This window comes from Protopterus annectens, chromosome 6.part0 (assembly GCF_019279795.1).
Source record: "Protopterus annectens isolate FY-2018-M chromosome 6.part0, PAN1.0, whole genome shotgun sequence".
Taxonomy (NCBI): domain Eukaryota; kingdom Metazoa; phylum Chordata; order Ceratodontiformes; family Protopteridae; genus Protopterus; species Protopterus annectens.
This window is the reverse complement of record NC_056737.1, coordinates 1,549,645,673-1,549,664,994: the sequence shown is the minus strand read 5'-3', so window position 1 is coordinate 1,549,664,994 and position 19,322 is coordinate 1,549,645,673. Positions and strand designations below refer to the sequence as shown.

Sequence of the window (19,322 nt, the reverse complement as noted above, 5' to 3'; positions counted from 1 at the left end):
TCCCGCAGTCGGCCTGAATTCCAAAGTCTTGGTCCGGCGTCGGTTGCTGTCTGTTCTTCCCTTACGTCAGTGCGCCAGGGGTGTACAAGCAGCATCCGACGCCATTTCCTTCAGTTTTTCTTGCCCCAGATGTCAGGTGCCCCCCCAAAAGGTGTTCAGGAGGTAGTACCAATAATAAAAGTTTAGCACAAACAAAACATCACTCCAGCTATAAGCAAATACACCACAAAGGTTGTATCAGATTTTAAGGTATTGAAAAGGTTTCAGTTAGGTTAGAGGGGATGGAGGGAGGGAAACCTGGACTGCCGCAGGGTATACACTCGAACAACTACATTTATGGTAGGTACAAAACTGTACTATGTTCATCGTGTTACCCTGCTGCAGTCATCACACTTGGGTTGAATCCCAAAGCTAAGGATGGGAGGTGGAGTCAAACAGGGTTAGAGGAGGCTAGAAGGCCCTGCAAAACCGCAGTGGCAAAGCCAGCTCTAGACTTAGAGTAAAGTGGTAAGTGATAGTGTTTGGTGAAGGTGTGTACTGAACTCCAAGTTGCAGCTTCCAGAATATCCTTGGTTGGCACCCCCCTGAGGAAGGCTGTAGATGTAGCTGCTGCCCTGGTGGAGTTGGGGCCTTATGCTAGCAGGAACTGGTTTTCCATGATGGGTGTAGCAAAAACGTATGCAATGTCCTATCCATTTGGAAATGGTCTGTTTTGAGATGGCCTTTCCTTGAGATGCTGTAGCATAGGATACAAAAAGCTGGTCAGATTTTCTGAAAATCTTAGTTTTATCCAAGTAGTAACGTAGATGCCTGTGAATGTCCAAGGAGTGCAGGAATCTTTCTCCTTTGTTCTGTGGATTTGGGAAGAAGGTGGGTAAATGGATAGTTTGATTTAGAGCCACAATGGATACCACCATTAGTAGTATGCAAGATGCCATGACGCCCAAGACCTGCAGAATTTTTCTTGCAGGGAGCTGGGCCTTTGTTGCCATTATTTTGAAGTATTGAGTTAGTTGTAGTTGTTTGTCTGGCGTCAGATAAGCCATCTGGGCCGTTGTATTCAAGCTGGCACCCAGGAATGTTATATTTTGTGAGGGCACTAGTTTTGATTTATTTTCGTTTACTGTGTACCCTAGGCAACTTAGAAGGTGTTTTACAAAAGCTAGATGTTGTAGTTAAGGGGTTAGTTCATAGACAAACTCTGTCTTGATGAAAAATGAAGAAAGGCTGTACTGCCATTAGTGCCTGTAGCTTTGAGACTCTTCTGGCTGAAGTAATTGCTAGCAGCAGGGCAGTCTTCCATGATATAAACTTTAAATCAGCTGAGAAATCTGGCTGAAAAGGTGGCAGCGTAAGTTTTTCCAGAACAAAGTTGAGGTCCCAAGTTGGTGTTGGTGCTGTCCTGGGAGGCCTAATGTTTTTGGCCCCTTTGAGGTACTGCCTTAGAAGTGGATGTGAAAATAAAGGAGGATCCGTGTTATAGTGAGCTGAAATAGCTGAGGCGTGGATTTTAATAGATGAAAAAGAAAGTCCTTTGTGCAACATCTCGGTTAAATATTGTAGAATCTGAGGTGTGTCCGCCTCAAGGGTATTTTGGCCTTTAGCTTGGTTCCAGGCGCAAAATCGTTTCCATTTGTCTGAGTAGGCTTTCCTGGTGCTGGGCCTCTTGGCCTCCAGAATGACATCCATAACAGCTTGTGAAAGAGGAGCTGGCTGGTTGCTTAGGTGATTTGCCATGCAGCCAAATTTAAGGTTTTGAGCTGGCTGTGTAGAATCTGACCATCTTGCTGTGTGAGCAGATGAGGGATTTGTGGTAAAATCCATGGTGGGCCATGGGCCATGTTCCTTAGTAGTGGGAACCAGTGCTGGCATGGCCAGTCTGGGGCAATGAGTATCATTCGGGGTCTCTCCATCCTGACTTTCAGCAGCACCTTTGTGAGAAGGGGCAATGGAGGAAAGGCATATACTGTCAGCGTTTTCCAACTGAATGAGAGTGCGTCCACTTTCCAAGCTTGATGGTGAAATGTCCTGGTGCAAAATTTTGATAGCTGATAGTTTTGGGGGTTGGCAAACAGATCTATGTCTGGGCGCCCCCATTTTTGAGTTATCATTGCGAATACTTGTGGATCCAGTTTCCACTCGTGGGGATCCATGATGTTCCTGCTTAGGTCGTCTGCCAATGTGTTCTTTTTTCCTGGCAGGAATTGAGCTTGTAATTGAACTTGGTAAGCCAGTGCTGTGTTCCACAAGGTCATTGCTTGCCTGCATAGAGGATAGGAGTGTGTACCCCCTTGCTTATGTACCACATTACTGTGGTATTGTCTGTCCTTATTAAAAGCTGTCCAGGATGTAAGAGGTCCTTGGAGGCTGTCAGAGCATTCTGTACAGCTAGCATTTCTTTTTGATTGATGTGCAGATTTCTTTGATCTGCAGTCCATATGCCTTGAATGCACTGTCCTGCCATGTGTGCCCCCCAGGCATAGTCAGATGCATCTGTTGTCATAGTTTGCCTGGCTGGGGGTAAGGTGAAAGGCTGACCCTTGTTGAGGTGACATGCCTGTGACCACCATAGAAACTCCTGTTGAAGGCAGGGAATGAGAGGTATCATTGTTTCCAAGCTGTGGCTGTGTTGAGTCCATACGTTTTTCAGGTACCATTGTAATTTCCTCATATGCAGTTTTGCAAATGGTATTAGTAGTATGCAAGATGCCATGACGCCCAAGGCCTGCAGAATTTTTCTTGCAGGGAGCTGGGCCTTTGTTGCCATTATTTTGAAGTATTGAGTTAGTTGTAGTTGTTTGTCTGGCGTCAGATAAGCCATCTGGGCCGTTGTATTCAAGCTGGCACCCAGGAATGTTATATTTTGTGAGGGCACTAGTTTTGATTTATTTTCGTTTACTGTGTACCCTAGGCAACTTAGAAGGTGTTTTACAAAAGCTAGATGTTGTAAGAGAATGTCCTTGCTTTCTGCTTGGATGAGGCAGTCGTCCAGGTATGGGTATATTTGAATTCCTCTTTGTCTGCAGTATGCAATTACTGGTGCCAGACATTTTGTGAAAACCCTGGGCGCAGTAGATAAGCCAAAGGGCAGTGCAGAAAATTGGTAATGGGTTGAACCTGCAATGAAACGGAGGTATCTTCTGCAATTTTGTCTGATAGGGACATACAGGTATGCCAAGCTTTCTTGCCCAACATGGGAAGAAGCTGCTGTAGTGTTAGCATCTTGAATTTGGGTACTTGCAAGAAGGTGTTTAGAATCGAAAGGTCCAGAATGGGTCTCCAAGCATTGTCCTTTCTGGGGACTAGAAAGAGCCTTGAGTAAAATCCTTGGCCTTGCTCCTGTGTAGGTACCAGTTGAATGGCTCTCATGTCCATGAGAGCTGTAATTTGTTTTTGTGCCTCTGCCCATTGATTTCGTGGCAGGTTTGGCATTCCTTTTATCCTTGGCAAGGTGTGGAAATGGAATCTGTATCCTTGTGAGATAATGTCTAGGACCCATTTGTCCGTTGTGATGATGCGCCAGTTGTCTGCAAAAAGTGCTAATTTTCCTCCCAAGGGAGCTGCCAAGAGAGCTTTGCTTGGCAGTTTGAGGTTTAAGTCATTGTGTTTGTCTTCTAGTAGTTTGGGACCTGTCTTCTCCTCCCTTCTGTGTTGCACTGCCCCATTGACTAGGTTTGTAAGGGATTTGTGCTTGACCTCTGCCCCTTGGGCGTCTGTATTTACCCCTCTGTGGTCTGTCAGAAGCTGGAAAGGACCAATTTTTTGTTGGCCAATTTCTGCTGAAGCGTGGGGGTTGTACCTGTATGAAATCTTTGACCGTCTGCATAGATTTTGCCTTATCCTCCATTTTCTTTAAAACATCTTCTGCTTTAACTCCAAATAAAACATCCTGCTGTAAGGGTGCATCTAGTAACTTTGCTTTCTTTAACATGATCAGGCAGAGTTTGTTCCTTTAACCAAACATGCCTACGTATGACAGACCCAGTAACAGCTGCTCTACAGGAAGCTTCCAAGGAATCAAATCCACATTGTAAAGTATGTTTGCCCACCTGTTCAGCTGCATGCAACAGATCCTGCATTTCCTTGAATTCAGACTGTTGAAGGATGCGTGCTCATTTTTTGTTTTATTTGAGACATTAGGAATTGCTGGTATTTCAGCATGTGAAATTGACAATTTAGTGCTCTCATACCTAGAGTAGCTGAGGTGTAAACCTTCTGCCCCCACATATCTAGTGCTTTGGAGTCCCTTTCAGAGGGTACAGGATTTTTGGCCATAGAAGCCTTAGCCCCTTTGGGACCCTGGGAGATTGTCTCTTGGTCAGCAACAGGGCTTTTGTAAAGGAATTTGTGTGAGTCAGGCACTGTATAATATCTGTCTGGTTTGGCTGGAGCAGGAGGCAGAGAATCTGGATTTAGACTAAATTTTAAGTAAAAATCATCCACAATGTCTAAAACTGGAGGGATAGCAAGTGGTCTGTGCTGAGGGAGTAAAAAAAAAACTCTCGGAGCCTTTTCTTTGAGTCGGAGTAGTCCTGACCTTCCCAGTGGAAATGTTCCCTCATGGTATGTAAGGTTTCCCCAAAGGAATAGTCTTCAGGAGGAGAAGCTGAGGGAATGGAATCTTCAGCATCAGAATCTTCATAAGGGGAAAGGAGTAATCCTATTCCTCAGAGGAGCCTGAAGAAACAGACACTTGATCAGAGGAGGCATAATCCTCCTCTTGTCTAGGCCTTTTGTCTGTGTGGGGGGGGGGGGGGGGTTGGGAACCCCTGATTAAAGAAATCAAATATTCAGCCATTTTAAGCATCTGTTTCTTGGGCATGGGGCCTTGAACTGGAGACTGATGTGCAGTCATTTTTGGTTTTAGAGGAGTCTTAAGCTTAGCATAAAATTTTATGGTAAGAGTAGTCGGTCTGAAGACACCTTCTGAAACCAAAGGTGTTTCCACAGCACCAGCTTCTCCTTCTGCAATGTCGTCGGTAGCGCCTAAAGAAAATGGCTGCGTCGGCCTAGAACTCTCTGCTTGAGAATCCAAAACGGTCTGGGGTTGCAATTCTGCTGTCGCCAGGGGCTGCATAGGCACCTCACTGAAAACAGGAGAACCGGTGACCAGCCCAGCCGGGGCCTCGGAGTCTGGCTTGGATCTAGGCTACCTGTCTTTATCTTTGCGTTTTTTATGCACACCGGTAGTCGGTTGCTCCAGCATAGTGTAATTAAATTTCCTACCGAAGTAGTGTTGTGCAAAATCAAAGCGTCGCTTTATAGTTCGCTTATTGAACCTAGCACAAAACCGACAACCAGTGACGTCGTGGTTTGGGCCTAGGCAAGGTCTACAATAAGAATGAAAGTCCTTATGAGGTATTTGCTTCCCACAAGAAATGCAATTGTTAACTTTTTCTGACATCAGACTGAGGCAAGAAAAGGTTCCCCAACGGGGTACTTAGCTTTGAAGACTTCGGACTGAAATTCGATTCGTAAATCTCAGGAGTCGGCCGACTGGCACTTGCGAACTGCTTCTGCTCTGGGCACCGCTGCAAGAAAGACAGAAGAAAATGTCGTCGGATGCCTCTCATATGCCCCTGGCGCACTGACGTCAGGGAAGAAGCGACAGCAACCGACGCCAGACCAAGACTTTGGAATTCAGGCCGACTGCGGAACCGCCTGACAACAGGATAACCCAAGTGTGATGACTGCAGCTAAATGTTTTGAATTGGGCAGTTTTGTCATTATTGGTTCAGTCATGCATTTTGTTTCATTGCCTACTGGAAAAATGTTCAAACAATAAGTTTAGAATCCAATAAATAAATAATGTTCCGTGCTATAGCCAAAGTCTGTCAGTCCAAAAATATAACAGAATACCAAGAAGAAAGACTGGCAAGACACCGCTATGTAAAACTTTTAATATAAATGGCTCCAAGAACGTAAGCGCTTTCGGGTTCACCAACCCTTCATCAGACAAAAAACACACAGAAACATTCATTTTTAAAAACAGTTACAACCAATCAGATGTTAATATATAACCCGCCTTTTTTGTAGTGCAGGTTTTAAAGGTATAGTCTCATTTAGACCTGGAAATCTATGCGAAGTGAGTGTAATAATCCACCTAGTTTCTAAATTCTCTGTAAGTAACTTAATGTCCCCTCCTCTAATGCCCAACCGTACATTTGTAATAGCCTTGAACAAAAAAGTGTGTGTGGGATTACTCTCCACGTGCCTATATAAGGCATTCTGTTCAACCTTATTTGTAATGCATGAAAGATGTTGTAGTATCCTAACCTTTAACATGTTGGTAGTCATGCCTACATAATAGGCTGAACATTGCTCACACACTGCTAAATAAACAACATGTGTTGTCCTGCAAGTGGCCCTAGCTTTAAAATGAAACAACTGCCCAGTGGATGGATGCACAAAGGTGGGGTCCTTATTTATTCTCGTGCAGGCCTTACAATTACCACAAGGCAAAGTTCCTGCTTTTGCCATTAAAGGTTTGCTACCATGAGTATCCTTCTCTCTGCACAAAAGATCCTTCACATTAGTATTGCGTCTATATCCAAAAAAGGAGGTAGGTCCAACAATATCACATAGCCTAGCATCACTCCTTAGAATGTTCCAATTTCTGCTTACAATGGCCTGGATATCAGTGATATTGCTGCTATCGGTAAAATACATTCTTAACCCTATTGGACCTTGATAGTGTGTGCATAGGACTTGCTTGTCCCTTTTCTTGTCTCAACCATGGTTTAAACTTGTTGGTTCTTTGCATTGAACTATAATTAGCCTTTGTCTTCACCATATGGTCATCATAACCCCTAGTGCTAAAGTTTGTTTTTAAATTATCCACTTATATATTAAATTGTTCATCTTCTAAACACAATCTTGATGTCCTGCATAACTGACTCTGTACTATGTTTGGAAACATATACCATGGGTGCATGCTGTCGAATGACAATAAATGATTTGTCCAACAATCTTTTCTACATAAACTAGAAGAAAAACTATTCAAATTATACCTAATCCTAGTGTCCAAAAAATCTATCTGTTCAGTGGAATAATTCATGGTAAATCTAAAGAAGGAAGTAGTGGAATGTAAATAATCAAGAAAATCATGTAACAAATCTGCACTACCCTGCCAAAACATAAAAACATCATCTACAAAACGTGCATAGGCTCCTACATACTTGGCCCAAAACGTATTATTGAAAATGGTTTCACTCTCCCAATAATACAAGACCAAATTGGCATAGGTATTGGCACAGGGGGTGCTCATGGCTACCCCCTGTGCCTGCCTATAAGCCTGTTGTTCACCAATGAACACATTGTTCTCCAATACTAAAGTCAATAGGGTGCTAACCAAAGTAACCTTGTGGTGGTCCTCCCCCATACTTCGCAAAACGTGTTCCACAGCCTTAATTCCATAACAATTACCTATCACGGTGAAAAGACTCTGTACATCCAATGTTACCATTATGGTGTTTGCATGTGATTCTTTTAACTCAAAAGCCCTCACCATATGCAAAAAACTTTTAGTATCCTTTAAAATATTTTGTATCCTGTCTACATACGGTCTTAACGTGTGCTCTAACCAAATAGAGATGTTCTCTGTAACCCACCCCCGACCTGAAACAATGGGTCTAAGGGGTGGGTTAACCAAAGATTTATGAATCTTTGGCAATGCTTTAAAAACAGGGGTGGTAGCTTTATTAATCATCAGGAATTTGAACAAATCATCACCTATCAACATATCAAAATTCAACTTCTTTAAGACTGTATGTACACCTTCTACCACCCTATGTATGGTGGCTGGATTAATAGGAATATATGTGTTGTAGTCAGCCAACAAACCTTTTACTCTAGAGTGGTAAAACTCACTATCCAAAATAACCACTGCCCCTCCTTTGTCAGCCATCTTAATGACGATATCATTATTGTTAGACAGGTTACTCAAAGCTATCTGCTGTTGTTTGGTGAGGTTATAAAACTTGTTTTGCTCTCTGTTACCAAAATAACGTAACAGATCATTTTCACAACTATTAATAAATAAATGCAACGCTGGAGTAAAAGGTGGTATATATGTGCTAGGCTGTCTTAAAGCTGTGCCCATGTGCATAATACCATTGTCATTATCAACATTGCTATTAAAAACACATGTTAACGCCAAATTTCTGCAAAACATCATAATGTCCATAACAATGTCATTAAAATTGCTGGCCCTCCCAGGCACAAACGTTAAGCCTTTATCTAAAACGCTTAACTCATCCTCATTAAGCTCATAAGAGGATAAATTAAAAACCATACCAGTATGGTCACTAGTAGTCACTCCTGGATTCTCCTCTTCTTGTTGGGGTCCCTCCCCTCGCTCAAGGACCTCTTCCATGCTCCACGTTTCTTTACGGGAGCTGGAAGTCTTTCGAAAAAACGTTGGCGCCCCTGTGTTGTCTTCGGTCGTGCTCCTGGCTCTTTCTCACCTGTGGACCCCATGTAGCTGCCATCTGTGGCTCCCATGGTCGCAACCTGTGCTGCCGACGAAGCTGTATCATCCAATGTAACCGAATCTGCCGGTGGAGGATTCCCTGAAGTCCGCTCCCTGTCATCTGTGTGTCTCAGATGTGAATTATCCGTTCCACTGATGATGGACTGCTCAACTGCCAAAGGAGGGGAAGGAATGTCACCTGTGTACAGCGGGACAACACCCGCCTTATCCATAACATCTGTCTCTCTCCTCGCACTTCCTCCATGTCTGTTTTCCCCAAACTGGCGTCCTGACGTAGTATGTGCTGTACTTGTTGGAGCATTGGACGAGGCCCCATTACGTTTCGGCCAGACAAATAACCAACAAGTTTAAACCATGGTTGAGACAAGAAAAGGGACAAGCAAGTCCTATGCACACACTATCAAGGTCCAATAGGGTTAGAATGTATTTTACCTATAGCAGCAATATCACTGATATCCAGGCCATTGTAAGCAGAAATTGGAACATTCTAAGGAGTGATGCTAGGCTATGTGATATTGTTGGACCTACCCCCTTTTTTGGATATAGACGCAATACTAATTTGAAGGATCTTTTGTGCAGAGAGAAGGATACTCATGGTAGCAAACCTTTAATGGCAAAAGCAGGAACTTTGCCTTGTGGTAATTGTAAGGCCTGCACAAGAATAAATAAGGACCCCACCTTTGTGCATCCATCCACTGGGCAGTTGTTTCATTTTAAAGCTAGGGCCACTTGAAGGACAACACATGTTGTTTATTTAGCAGTGTGTGAGCAATGTTCAGCCTATTATGTAGGCATGACTACCAACATGTTAAAGGTTAGGATACTACAACATCTTTCATGCATTAGAAATATGGTTGAACAGAATGCCTTATATAGGCACGTGGAGAGTAATCCCACACACACTTTTTTGTTCAAGGCTATTACAAATGTACGGTTGGGCATTAGAGGAGGGGACATTAAGTTACTTACAGAGAATTTAGAAACTAGGTGGATTATTACACTCACTTCACATAGATTTCCAGGTCTAAATGAGACTATACCTTTAAAACCTGCACTACAAAAAAGGTGGGTTATATATTAACATCTGATTGGTTGTAACTGTTTTTAAAAATGAATGTTTCTGTGTGTTTTTTTGTCTGATGAAGGGTTGGTGAACCCGAAAGCGCTTACGTTCTTGGAGCCATTTATATTAAAAGTTTAGAATCCGCTCTAACTTAAGTCTAATAAGTGTGCTGTATTATACAAGGAATATAATTTAATAAAGTCTGGAAGGTGAATCAACAAATGCATGTATTTTTCTTGTTTTGTGTGCAAGGGGCCTATGATTTGAAAACAACCCAAAGGTAATCTTTGTCCACCACTAGTCAGATGCATTTTCTTTGGATGTGGTGTGGGTTTCAAAGAATGTGAGTTTCAAGGGCAGAGACATTTTAATGCCAAGTCTGTTTTCATTGTGAGACAGTATTGCTTATAAAATGTCAAAATAAAACCCAAATCATTGTAGAAGTAAAACAGTATGCACACATTAGTGTTTATGGTAAATGGTGCAAAATAGCCAGGTAATGGGACATCGGAATGACTGCAGGTGGACTCTGGTGCCAAATTTTAGTGTCTGTTCTTCAGTTTGCTTTTGAAAGTTGCTGTCCCACAATCCCATCGGAGTGGGTGTGGTTACGTAATTATGTATGCAAATTTACGTTAATCACCGTACAGATTTCTACCTGTTTTTCATGGGCCTTGTCCAGATTTTTGATGTTTCCAGGTTGAGAGGTATGTCTCCACTTCTTTCCCACAGGAAGGTGCTTAGTCCTGTCTTTACTTTCCCTCCTCAGCCATTTCATGCAGTGCCAGGGTCACTACGCAAACGTGGGTAATAGGGCTGTCTTCTTTTACACCACAGAGCCCGCCAGATGTATTTTATCATTCGTGCATCTCTTTCTGTAGAAGAATTTACCAGTCTTCTACCACTCTGAATCAGTAATACTTGTAGCACTTCCTTCTTGATCAACAGGTAAGAAAGATTAATGTTAAGTTGTCAATCTCGCCTTCATTCTTGCTTGATGGGTTCGGAGCCGATCCTCGGCTCCGACTCGGCACTTGCTAAGCTCGAGAGTCACTTTTACCAGCTCGAGGCAGCCCCATATCCCATGATGCAAGGCGGTAAGTACCCAGATCTCGTTTGCCGCTTCGCTGATGAGGTCCTCCTTTTACCAGCTCCTGGTAAGTGATTTGCTACTTTGCTATTTTAGCCCCTTTTAACAAAAAAACCCTTAATTGTTAGTTTTATTTTAGTTTTAAACATTTTCTGACAGAAAATTATCTGTCTCTTCTTATTTTTTTAGTCAGACTTTCACCCTCCCATCCCCCCCCCCTGTTAGGGTGTGTGTGTGTGTTTCTAGTTATACCTTTTGGTATATTTAATTTAATTTCTTTGACTGGTGTGTGTGTCTGTGTTTACACCATGTCTAAAGAAAGGGTCTCAGGCTTTAAGAAGTGTGACTCGTGCTGTCAGAAAATGTCTCTGACAGACGGTCACACTTCTTGCCTGTATTGCCTGGGGCCTCTTCACCTGCAGGACTCCTGTGCTATTTGTCATTCTTTCAGCCAGAGAGTCCTGCAGGAAAGAAGAAATAAGTTGATTTTGAGGGGCCTTCTTAAGCCGGAGGGCTCTCCGGCTAAGTCGGCTCCATCCAAGACTGTTAAGTCTTCCAAGGCCCAGGCTTCTGTGTCCAAGCCTGCGGCCTCGGCTCCCACTCGTTCTGAGTCGAGATCGGCTCCGGCTGGAGCCGATTCTGGCTTAACTAAGCCTCCGGCACCGATGGCTATCGGTGCCGATTCTGGTTCGACCACTTCGGTGTCGGCTCTGATCGGTTCCGACCACCATGTGGCTCAGGCATCGGTGTCGGCTCCGATCGGCTCCGACACCGTTACTTTTGTGGCTGTATCGGCTCCAGCTGGAGCCGATGCATCGAGGCTACCTGTCGGCTCCGATAAGTTGTCGGCTCCGACAGGTTCAATAGTTTCATCGGTTCCGATGGCTCCTTCGAGGAAGAGGTCTAGGTCTCCTTCCTTGGAGCCGATACTTTCGGCTCCGGCTTCACCTCTCCTCTCGGAACGGAGCCATCGGAGCCGATCTTCAAGGTCATCCAGGCTTTCTGACCATGATTTAGAGAGTGGTCAGTAGATTACTTAAGTCACAGGCACTGGCCCAAATGTTACATAGTCCGTCTCAACAGGCGGCTATTGGTCCACACACCATTGCAGTTCCTCCTTCAACTCTACCCCAGAGCTTGGAGTTGGAGTCTTCGAATGGTTACTGCTACGGCTGAGGGACAGATACCCCTTCTGTTCCTTCAGCCTCTACACTTATCTCCTCTTGAGACCTTCCTTAGAGGGATTCGTGGCCGGGCTTCCATGGTCTCCTCCGAGGGGTGAGTGGCATCGGACCCTTGTCCGAGCCGCTCTTCCCCTTGGAGCCTCGGCCTTGGTGAGCTCGGCTCCGACATCTGCCTCGAGACTTCCCTTCGGTGGTCCCTGGAGTTCCTAGCTCTTGAACGGGTTCTCTCGGACCTTCCTGGGAGGGAGCATTCGAGGTGATGAAGAGTGTGCTGGCCACTGGTATCAGCCAGCAGTCTGTTCCCTTAGCTCCTCCCTCTATAGTGCCTGTTGACATCTCTGCCACTTCTCTTGCTACAGGACCCAGAGATCCTCCGCCTCAGGTTTCCCCATTGGGAATATCCCCTCTTCCGAGGATTCTCCTGATTTTTGGAGATCCTCCTAGGAAGAGGACTTGTAAGAGGAAACATGTAGACTCCCGAGTCTATCACTTCAGATACTGACTTAGATGAGTCAGAGGGATCCCCAAGATCCCCTCTGAGGATGTCTCCTTCTCAGACATCCTAGAACTCCTTAAACAGAGGGAAACTGGCCCACCAATAATCCCTCTGAGGATGAGTCAGTATACCTAGAGGCGTTTGGATCTCGGCCCTCCACCTCCTGGGTGTCTCCGCCTTCGACCCCTTATGCAGGTTATTGCCCGAAGGCGTGGGCTGCTCCTGACTCTGTAGAGCCAGTCCCTAGGAGGCCTTCAAAATTTATTACTGCCCGTGTGATAAGCAATTCCTCAGTAAGGGTGTCCCGCTGATGCCATGGTGGTGGCTGCTGCCACCAAGAAGGAACTTTCAGATCCTTCCGTGCCGTCCATCCTCCTAATAAGGACTCTAGGACCATGGATAGGTGCAGTGGCGGATGTTTTCCTCAGCGACCTTTGCTATGCGTTCGCTGAATTACCTATGTCACTTCACCAGACTCCAAAGGGATATCCTTAAGGAGCTAGGTGATGTTGTACAGGATCCTACAGCTGCAGGAGCTCAGGAAAAATTGCTTCACAGCTAGGAACCCTTAATTCCATTGCAAACTCCTCCATGCGGCTAATATCATATGCTGTTGATGGGCGAGTAGGGCGCAGGTACAGGTGTGGCTCTTTGATGCCAAGCCTGGATGCGGCTATGTGACTTTGCAGATCCCTTTAAGGCGTCCTTCACAAATTCTCCCTTAGATGGGTCAGCTTTGTTTGGCCCTCAAGTGAAGGAAACTTTAACCAGGTGTGAGCAGGACGGCAAGACTCTTTCTGCCGTAGGAGTCCGTTTTCCACCCCTTCTAGACCTTACCCCAAAGGACAGAAAGGTGGCAAAATGTGGTTCCATAAATCCCAAGGAGTCACGCCCGGATTCACGTGGTCAGTTTACCCCTAGAGGCAGAGGGGTAACAACAACAGGCGCTCTAGAGGCAGAGGGGTCCAAAAACCAGGGAAACAGAGAGCCTCTCTCTGACAAGCCCTTTCAGCATCCCTGAGATGTTGCCCGGCTGTCCATCCTTGGAGGCAGTCGGGAAGACTATCGCTGTACCCAGAAGCCTGGCGTTCCCTCACTCAAGACAGATGGGTACAGTCGATCATATCCGAGGGTTACAAAATTCCTTTCGAGGAAAGTCCTTTCTATCACTCAAATTCCCTTCCAGATGTACCACCCGGTCTAAGGGAAATTGCAGAGTTAGAAGTCTTAAAACTTCTGCAAAAAGAGCCATTCAGCCAGTTACAACAGATCATTCAGAGCCGGAATCTACTCAAGGTTCTTTTTGGTCCCCAAAAAGACGGGAGACTGGAGACCAATATTGGATCTTAGCAGACTCAACAAGTATGTGAGAAAGACAAGATTCCGAATGGTCACTCTTCAGTCAATTCTGCCCTTCTTACAGAAGGACAACTGGATGTGCTCAATAGATCTTCAGGATGCGTACTATCACATCAAAATTCACAGACGCTCCAGGAGATTTCTCCGCTTTCGGCTGGGGTCCAGTCATTTCCAGTTCAGAGCCCTGCCCTTTGGTCTCACTACAGCCCCCAGAGTGTTCACCAAATGCATGGCAGTGGTCACGGCTCACCTGAGACGTCAAGGATTCCAGGTGTTTCCGTATCTCGACGACTGGCTCCTTTCAGCCACCACCAGGCATCAGCTTATTCAAGCCAGGGATTACACAATAAAGCTTTGTACTCTTTTGGGCATCTCGATAAACTTGAAAAGTCATCCTTATCGCCCTGCCAGTCTATTACTTTCATAGGCGCAAACTTAAACACTGTTCGATGTCAGCTACCCTTACAGATCAAAGAGTTTCAGACATTCAAAGTCATGTCAGGATCATTCTAGCCAACAAGAAAGTACAGGCCAGAATGGTTCTAAAGGTATTAGGCCTCATGGCTGCGGCCATTACTCTTCTTCCCCTGGCTCGCTTCTACATGCGCCTTCTTCAGTGGATGCTGTTCACACAGTGGTCGTACCAACAACTTCCAATGTGTCACCAGATTCTGGTGACACAGACTTGCAAAGATCATCTTGCTTGGTGGATCACATCTCCCCAGGTTCACCAAGGCAGACACTTTGTACCCCCATCCCCGGTAGCCACTGTCACCACAGATGCCTCCCTGATCGGGTGGGGGGGTCATTATCAGAGCAGGATGGTTCATGGGACGTTCATAGCGCTCAGGCTATGGCAATGGGCAATCTCCTCTCATCGGTTTCTGGTAGCAACGCATATCCCTGGGAAAACCAACATTGTAGCGGACAGATTGAGCAGAGCTATTCTCATGCCTCACGAGTGGTCTCTCAAGCAATCTATAGCGGAAGAGATTTTTCTGGAATGGGGTCGTCCATGTTGCGATCTTTTTGCTACTCCCCAAAACAGCAAATGCCCAGACTTCTTCTCTCTCTTCCAGGCCATCCCCCCAGAGACGCTCTGACCCAGGATTGGCCCCAGGGACTTCTTTATGCCTTCCCTCCATTTCCTCTGATCCCTCAAGTTATCCAGAAAGCAACCGTTTTGAGAGCCAAATTGATTCTCATTGCCCCTTACTGGCCTCGACAAGTTTGGTTCCTGTTCCTCCATCGTCACCTTTTGGTGCAGCCGTGGCATCTGGACCCAGTGCCATATCTTCTGATTCACCAATCCGGTCAGCTGCACCGGTCTATCCCTTCTCTCAACCTCACAGCATGGTTGCTCCACTTCCTTCCTTAGCCAGGCTTCCTTTGATCTCTAACCCAGTTAGAGACATCATAGTAGCTTCTTTAAAATCCTCTACCAGGAGGATTTATGCAAGCAAATGGAAACGTTTCTCTTATTGGGCTAAGGCCAAGAATATTGATCCTTTCACTGCCCCTGTTCAGGCAGTCCTGGACTTCTTAGCAGAGATTTTTCATGCAGGCTCCTCTTCTTCCACAGTCAGAGTTCAATTGGCTGCTATCTCGAACTTTCATGTCGGGATCGCAGATCACAATATTATGTCCCATAGGCTCTGCAGGGCCTTCTTGAAAGGAATTTTCCTGCTAAAGCCTCCAATCAGGAATCCTCCTCCTCAGTGGGATCTAAATTTAGTGTTGACATCCTTGATTCTTCCCCTTCGAGCCAGCTGTTTCTTGTTCCCTGAAATTTCTTTCTTGGAAAACTTTATTCCTAGTGGCTATTACATCGCCAGGAGGGTGTCTGAACTTCATGCTCTATCGGTTCGACCCCCTATTTGGTTTTCACAAAGACAGAGTATCATTGAGAACTAATCCGACCTTTTTGCCTAAGGTCGCCTCAAAGACCAATTTCAATCAATCCATTGATCTCCCTGTATTTTTCCCAAACTATTCAGACAGAGCCGAACAAAAACTACATTATCTTGATGTCCACCGTCAACTCAGATATTATTTGGACAGAACAAAAAAATTTAGGAAATCTGATCAACTTTTTGTTTCCTATGCGGATAATAAGAAAGGCCTTCCTGTTTCTAAAGTGACCTTGTCTAGATGGCTTTCTTGGTCATCTCTGAAATGTAACTGCTCAGGGAAAACAGCTGTGCTCAAAACCTAAAGCACATTCAACTAGGAGCTTAGCTACTTCTACAGCCTTTCAAGCTAGACTTCCTTTAGACACTATTTGTGCAGCGGCCACTTGGGCCACTCCTCATACTTTTGTTTCCCATTACAAATTGGACTTGGCCTCCAGGGACAGAGCCAGTTTTGGCTCTACAGTCCTCAAGAGTCTGTTCCATTGAGCCACCCAGGATAGAGGTGCTAGGGACGCGGTCCCATCAAGCAAGAATGAAGGCGAGATTGACAACTTAACATTAAGAAGTTATGTACCTACCATAACGTTCCATGTTAGTTGTCTTCTCTCGCCTTCTTTCTTGCGACCCTCCCTCCTTCCCCAGGCCTGGACAGACCTTTCTATAAGAAATTATTATGCTGAAGACCATTCAGACCTGGTCCTTCTTCCATCCTGTAAGTTTTCTTTCTTCCTTTTGGAAGTGTTTTTATGCTTGGTGCTATTGCCCTTTGTCATCAAACGAGATCTGGGTACTTACCGCCTTGCATCATGGGATATGGGGCTGCCTCGAGCTGGTAAAAGTGACTCTCGAGCTTAGCAAGTGCCGAGTCGGAGCCGAGGATCGGCTCAGAACCCATCAAGCAAGAAAGAAGGCGAGAGAAGACAACTAACATGGAACGTTATGGTAGGTACATAACTTCTTATTTGCTTGTTTGCTATAGTAGCTCAGGGTGCTGGTAGTAATTCTGAGAATGCATACCAATATTTATTTTGTGAATAGAAAAATATCTGCCAAGATTCCTAATTTTATTAGGCATTCTGTGTGTTCCATTCATTTTTTTGCAGAATCTCTGATCTTATAACTGTGGTGGTACTGATTTTGAAGGAAGAAGGGTCGCAAAGATCTATCTTGAAATGCATTATGAACCCATTTGATAGAGTCCGTAGTAGCATGGATATGAACTACCACTTATGTATTTTTTTTATTCCTTAGACAATTCTACTTCAAGACAAGCAGAAGAAGAATTACTGTGTTGCATGTCAAGAGCTGGATTCAGACATAGATAAAGACAACCCTGGTATGACTTTCATTTTGCCTGTTTACTACTTCATGTACTTCTACCTGTTTTCACATTTTGAGTACTTCAGCAAGTGTAATTAATGATTTACTACTTTAAAACTTTATATAACCAGTGTTTTACTAGCATTAACTTTAACAACATTAAAGCTGATTCTTGTAGTATAGTGGAACTAATGCTGTAGCTGAAGTATGTAAAGTTAAATCTGTTCAGTATTTGCATTATGGCAACAACTGTGATTTATTTACTACCTATGCATAGTCTTTCATTCTTATCTATTTGTTTAATAAATGTTAATTAGATCACTGTTGCAATGGCCGAAGCTATACAGGATATGTCTTGGTAAGGATTGGATGTCTGGACAGTCTGCAAAGCATTTGGCTCCTTCCTCACACACTGTACATCTGACCCTAGCAGGAGAGCATGTCAGGGACCTACTGATGTGCTAAATAATTTTCTTGCTGTATCTATGCATCTACAGACTTCTTTTCAGTGTAATAATGAGATATTCTTCGTGTTTCACTGTTGCAGTCATTGCATTTGGGTAATCTGCTGGCAGGTTGTCCTCAGTCGGCCTGAATATCAAAGTCTTGGGTCCTGCGTCGGTTGCTGTCTTCTCTTCCATGACGTCAGGTCATCAGTCGTATAAAACATGCAGCCGACGCCATTTTATTCAGTTTTTCTTGCCTCCGATGTCAGTCTTTCTTGCCGCGCTGTGCCCAAAGCAGAAGCAGTTCACAAGTGCCAGTCGGCCGACTCCTGAAATTTTCGCATTCGAGTCTCAGAACCGAAGTCTTCAATTAAAGCTAAGTACCCCGTTGGGGAAACCTTTTCTTGCTCCTTACCGATGTCTCTCCCTCGGATGGGTCCGGAGCCGCTGAGCAGGCACCGGCTTCTAAGGGTGTTTTCAGGCCTCAACATTTCTATATAAAATCGACGCCAGCTTCAAAAACAACTTCTAAGTCTAAAAAACTGACGCATGAGCCACGTGCTCAGGCCCCTATGCCTAAAAAACAGATGATCAAATGGCTGAGGACTTGATTACCTTGATCAGGGGTTCCCAATCCCCCCCCCCCCCCTGCTAAGAGGCCTAGGCAAGACACTGATTTTGAATCTTCAGATCAGGTTTCTATTTCTTCTGATTCCTCTTCTGATCAGGAATTTTCTATACCACCCTAAGAGGATTCACATGTAGAAGAATCCATCCCATCTGCATCTCCTCCTGAGGATTATTCTTTTGGAGAAACCTTGCATACTTTAAGCGAACATTTTCATTGGGAGAGTCAGGATTTCTCTGAATCAAAAAATAGGCTTAGGGATTTCCTCCTTCTTCCTCAGCATAGGCCTTTGGCTATACCTCCTGTATTAGACATTGTTGATGATGTGTTTTTGGAATCAAGCATGGCTCCTGATTCCCTACCTCCGGCTCCTAGTAAGCCAGACAGATATTACAGGGTTCCTGACTCCCACAAATTTGTATTCAAAAATCCTGCTGCTGAACCTGAAACTATATCACAGGGTCCCAAAGGTGTAAAGGCCTCTACAGCCAAAAATCCTACCCCCTCTGATGGAGATTCCAGGGCGCTGGATAGATGGGGAAAGAAGGTTTATACGTCTGCAACCTTGGCAATTAGGGCCTTAAACTGCCAGTTTCATATGCTTAAATATCAACAGCATGTTATGGGCGTATTGAAACAGAAAATTATGTTGATTTCTGATTGTGTGGAAAATAAAGAATTACAGGAATTATTGCATGCAGCAGAACTGGTTGGAAAGCATACTTTGCAACGTGGTTTTGATTCCTTGGAGGCCTCTTGCAGGGCCACAGTTACTGGATCTTTGATTAGAAGGCATGCCTGGCTCAAGGAGCAAAATCTCCTCATCATGTTAAGGCTAAATTGTTGGATGCACCTTTACAGCATGATACTTTGTTTGGTAATAAGGCAGAAGAGGTTTTAAAGAAAATGGAAGACAAAGCTAAATCTATGCAAACTGTAAAATATTTCTTACAAGTGCAGCCACCCATATTCAGTAGGCACTGGTCTACTAAAAATTGGTCCTTTCCTGTGTCCAACAGAGCCTCACAAGACAAATCCAGATGCTCAAAAGGCTCTAGATACCAATCACAGGGTTCTTGCAGGTCAAAGCAATGGGTGCCTCTACCTCCAAATCTGGAGGAAACAAAGCACAACCCTACAGTAAGCAGTCTCAATGACTTCCCTCTGCCATCACCAAGCACTTATCTTTTGGCAGCCCCCTTGGGGGGGAAATTAGCACTTCATGCTCAAAATTGGCAGTTAATTACCCAGGACAAGTGGGTATTAAACATAGTATCCCAGGAGTACAGATTTAATTTCCATACTTTGCCAATTCCAAACGGTTGGCCAGAT

At 44.6% G+C, this 19,322-nt stretch overlaps 2 protein-coding genes across 5 annotated transcripts in view; both read left to right on the top strand.

The window, feature by feature from the left end:
• The window catches only part of CEP70 (centrosomal protein 70), a 2,129,610-nt gene that overhangs the window by 797,932 nt on the left and 1,312,356 nt on the right, over window positions 1–19,322 (top strand). The window lies entirely within an intron of this gene.
• ZNRD2 (zinc ribbon domain containing 2) overlaps window positions 1–19,322 on the top strand; it is a 534,970-nt gene that overhangs the window by 362,785 nt on the left and 152,863 nt on the right. The window contains exon 3 of the mRNA XM_044075004.1: window positions 16,848–16,932. Coding sequence (XP_043930939.1) covers window positions 16,848–16,932 — 85 coding nt within the window. The remainder of the gene's footprint in view (window positions 1–16,847; window positions 16,933–19,322) is intronic.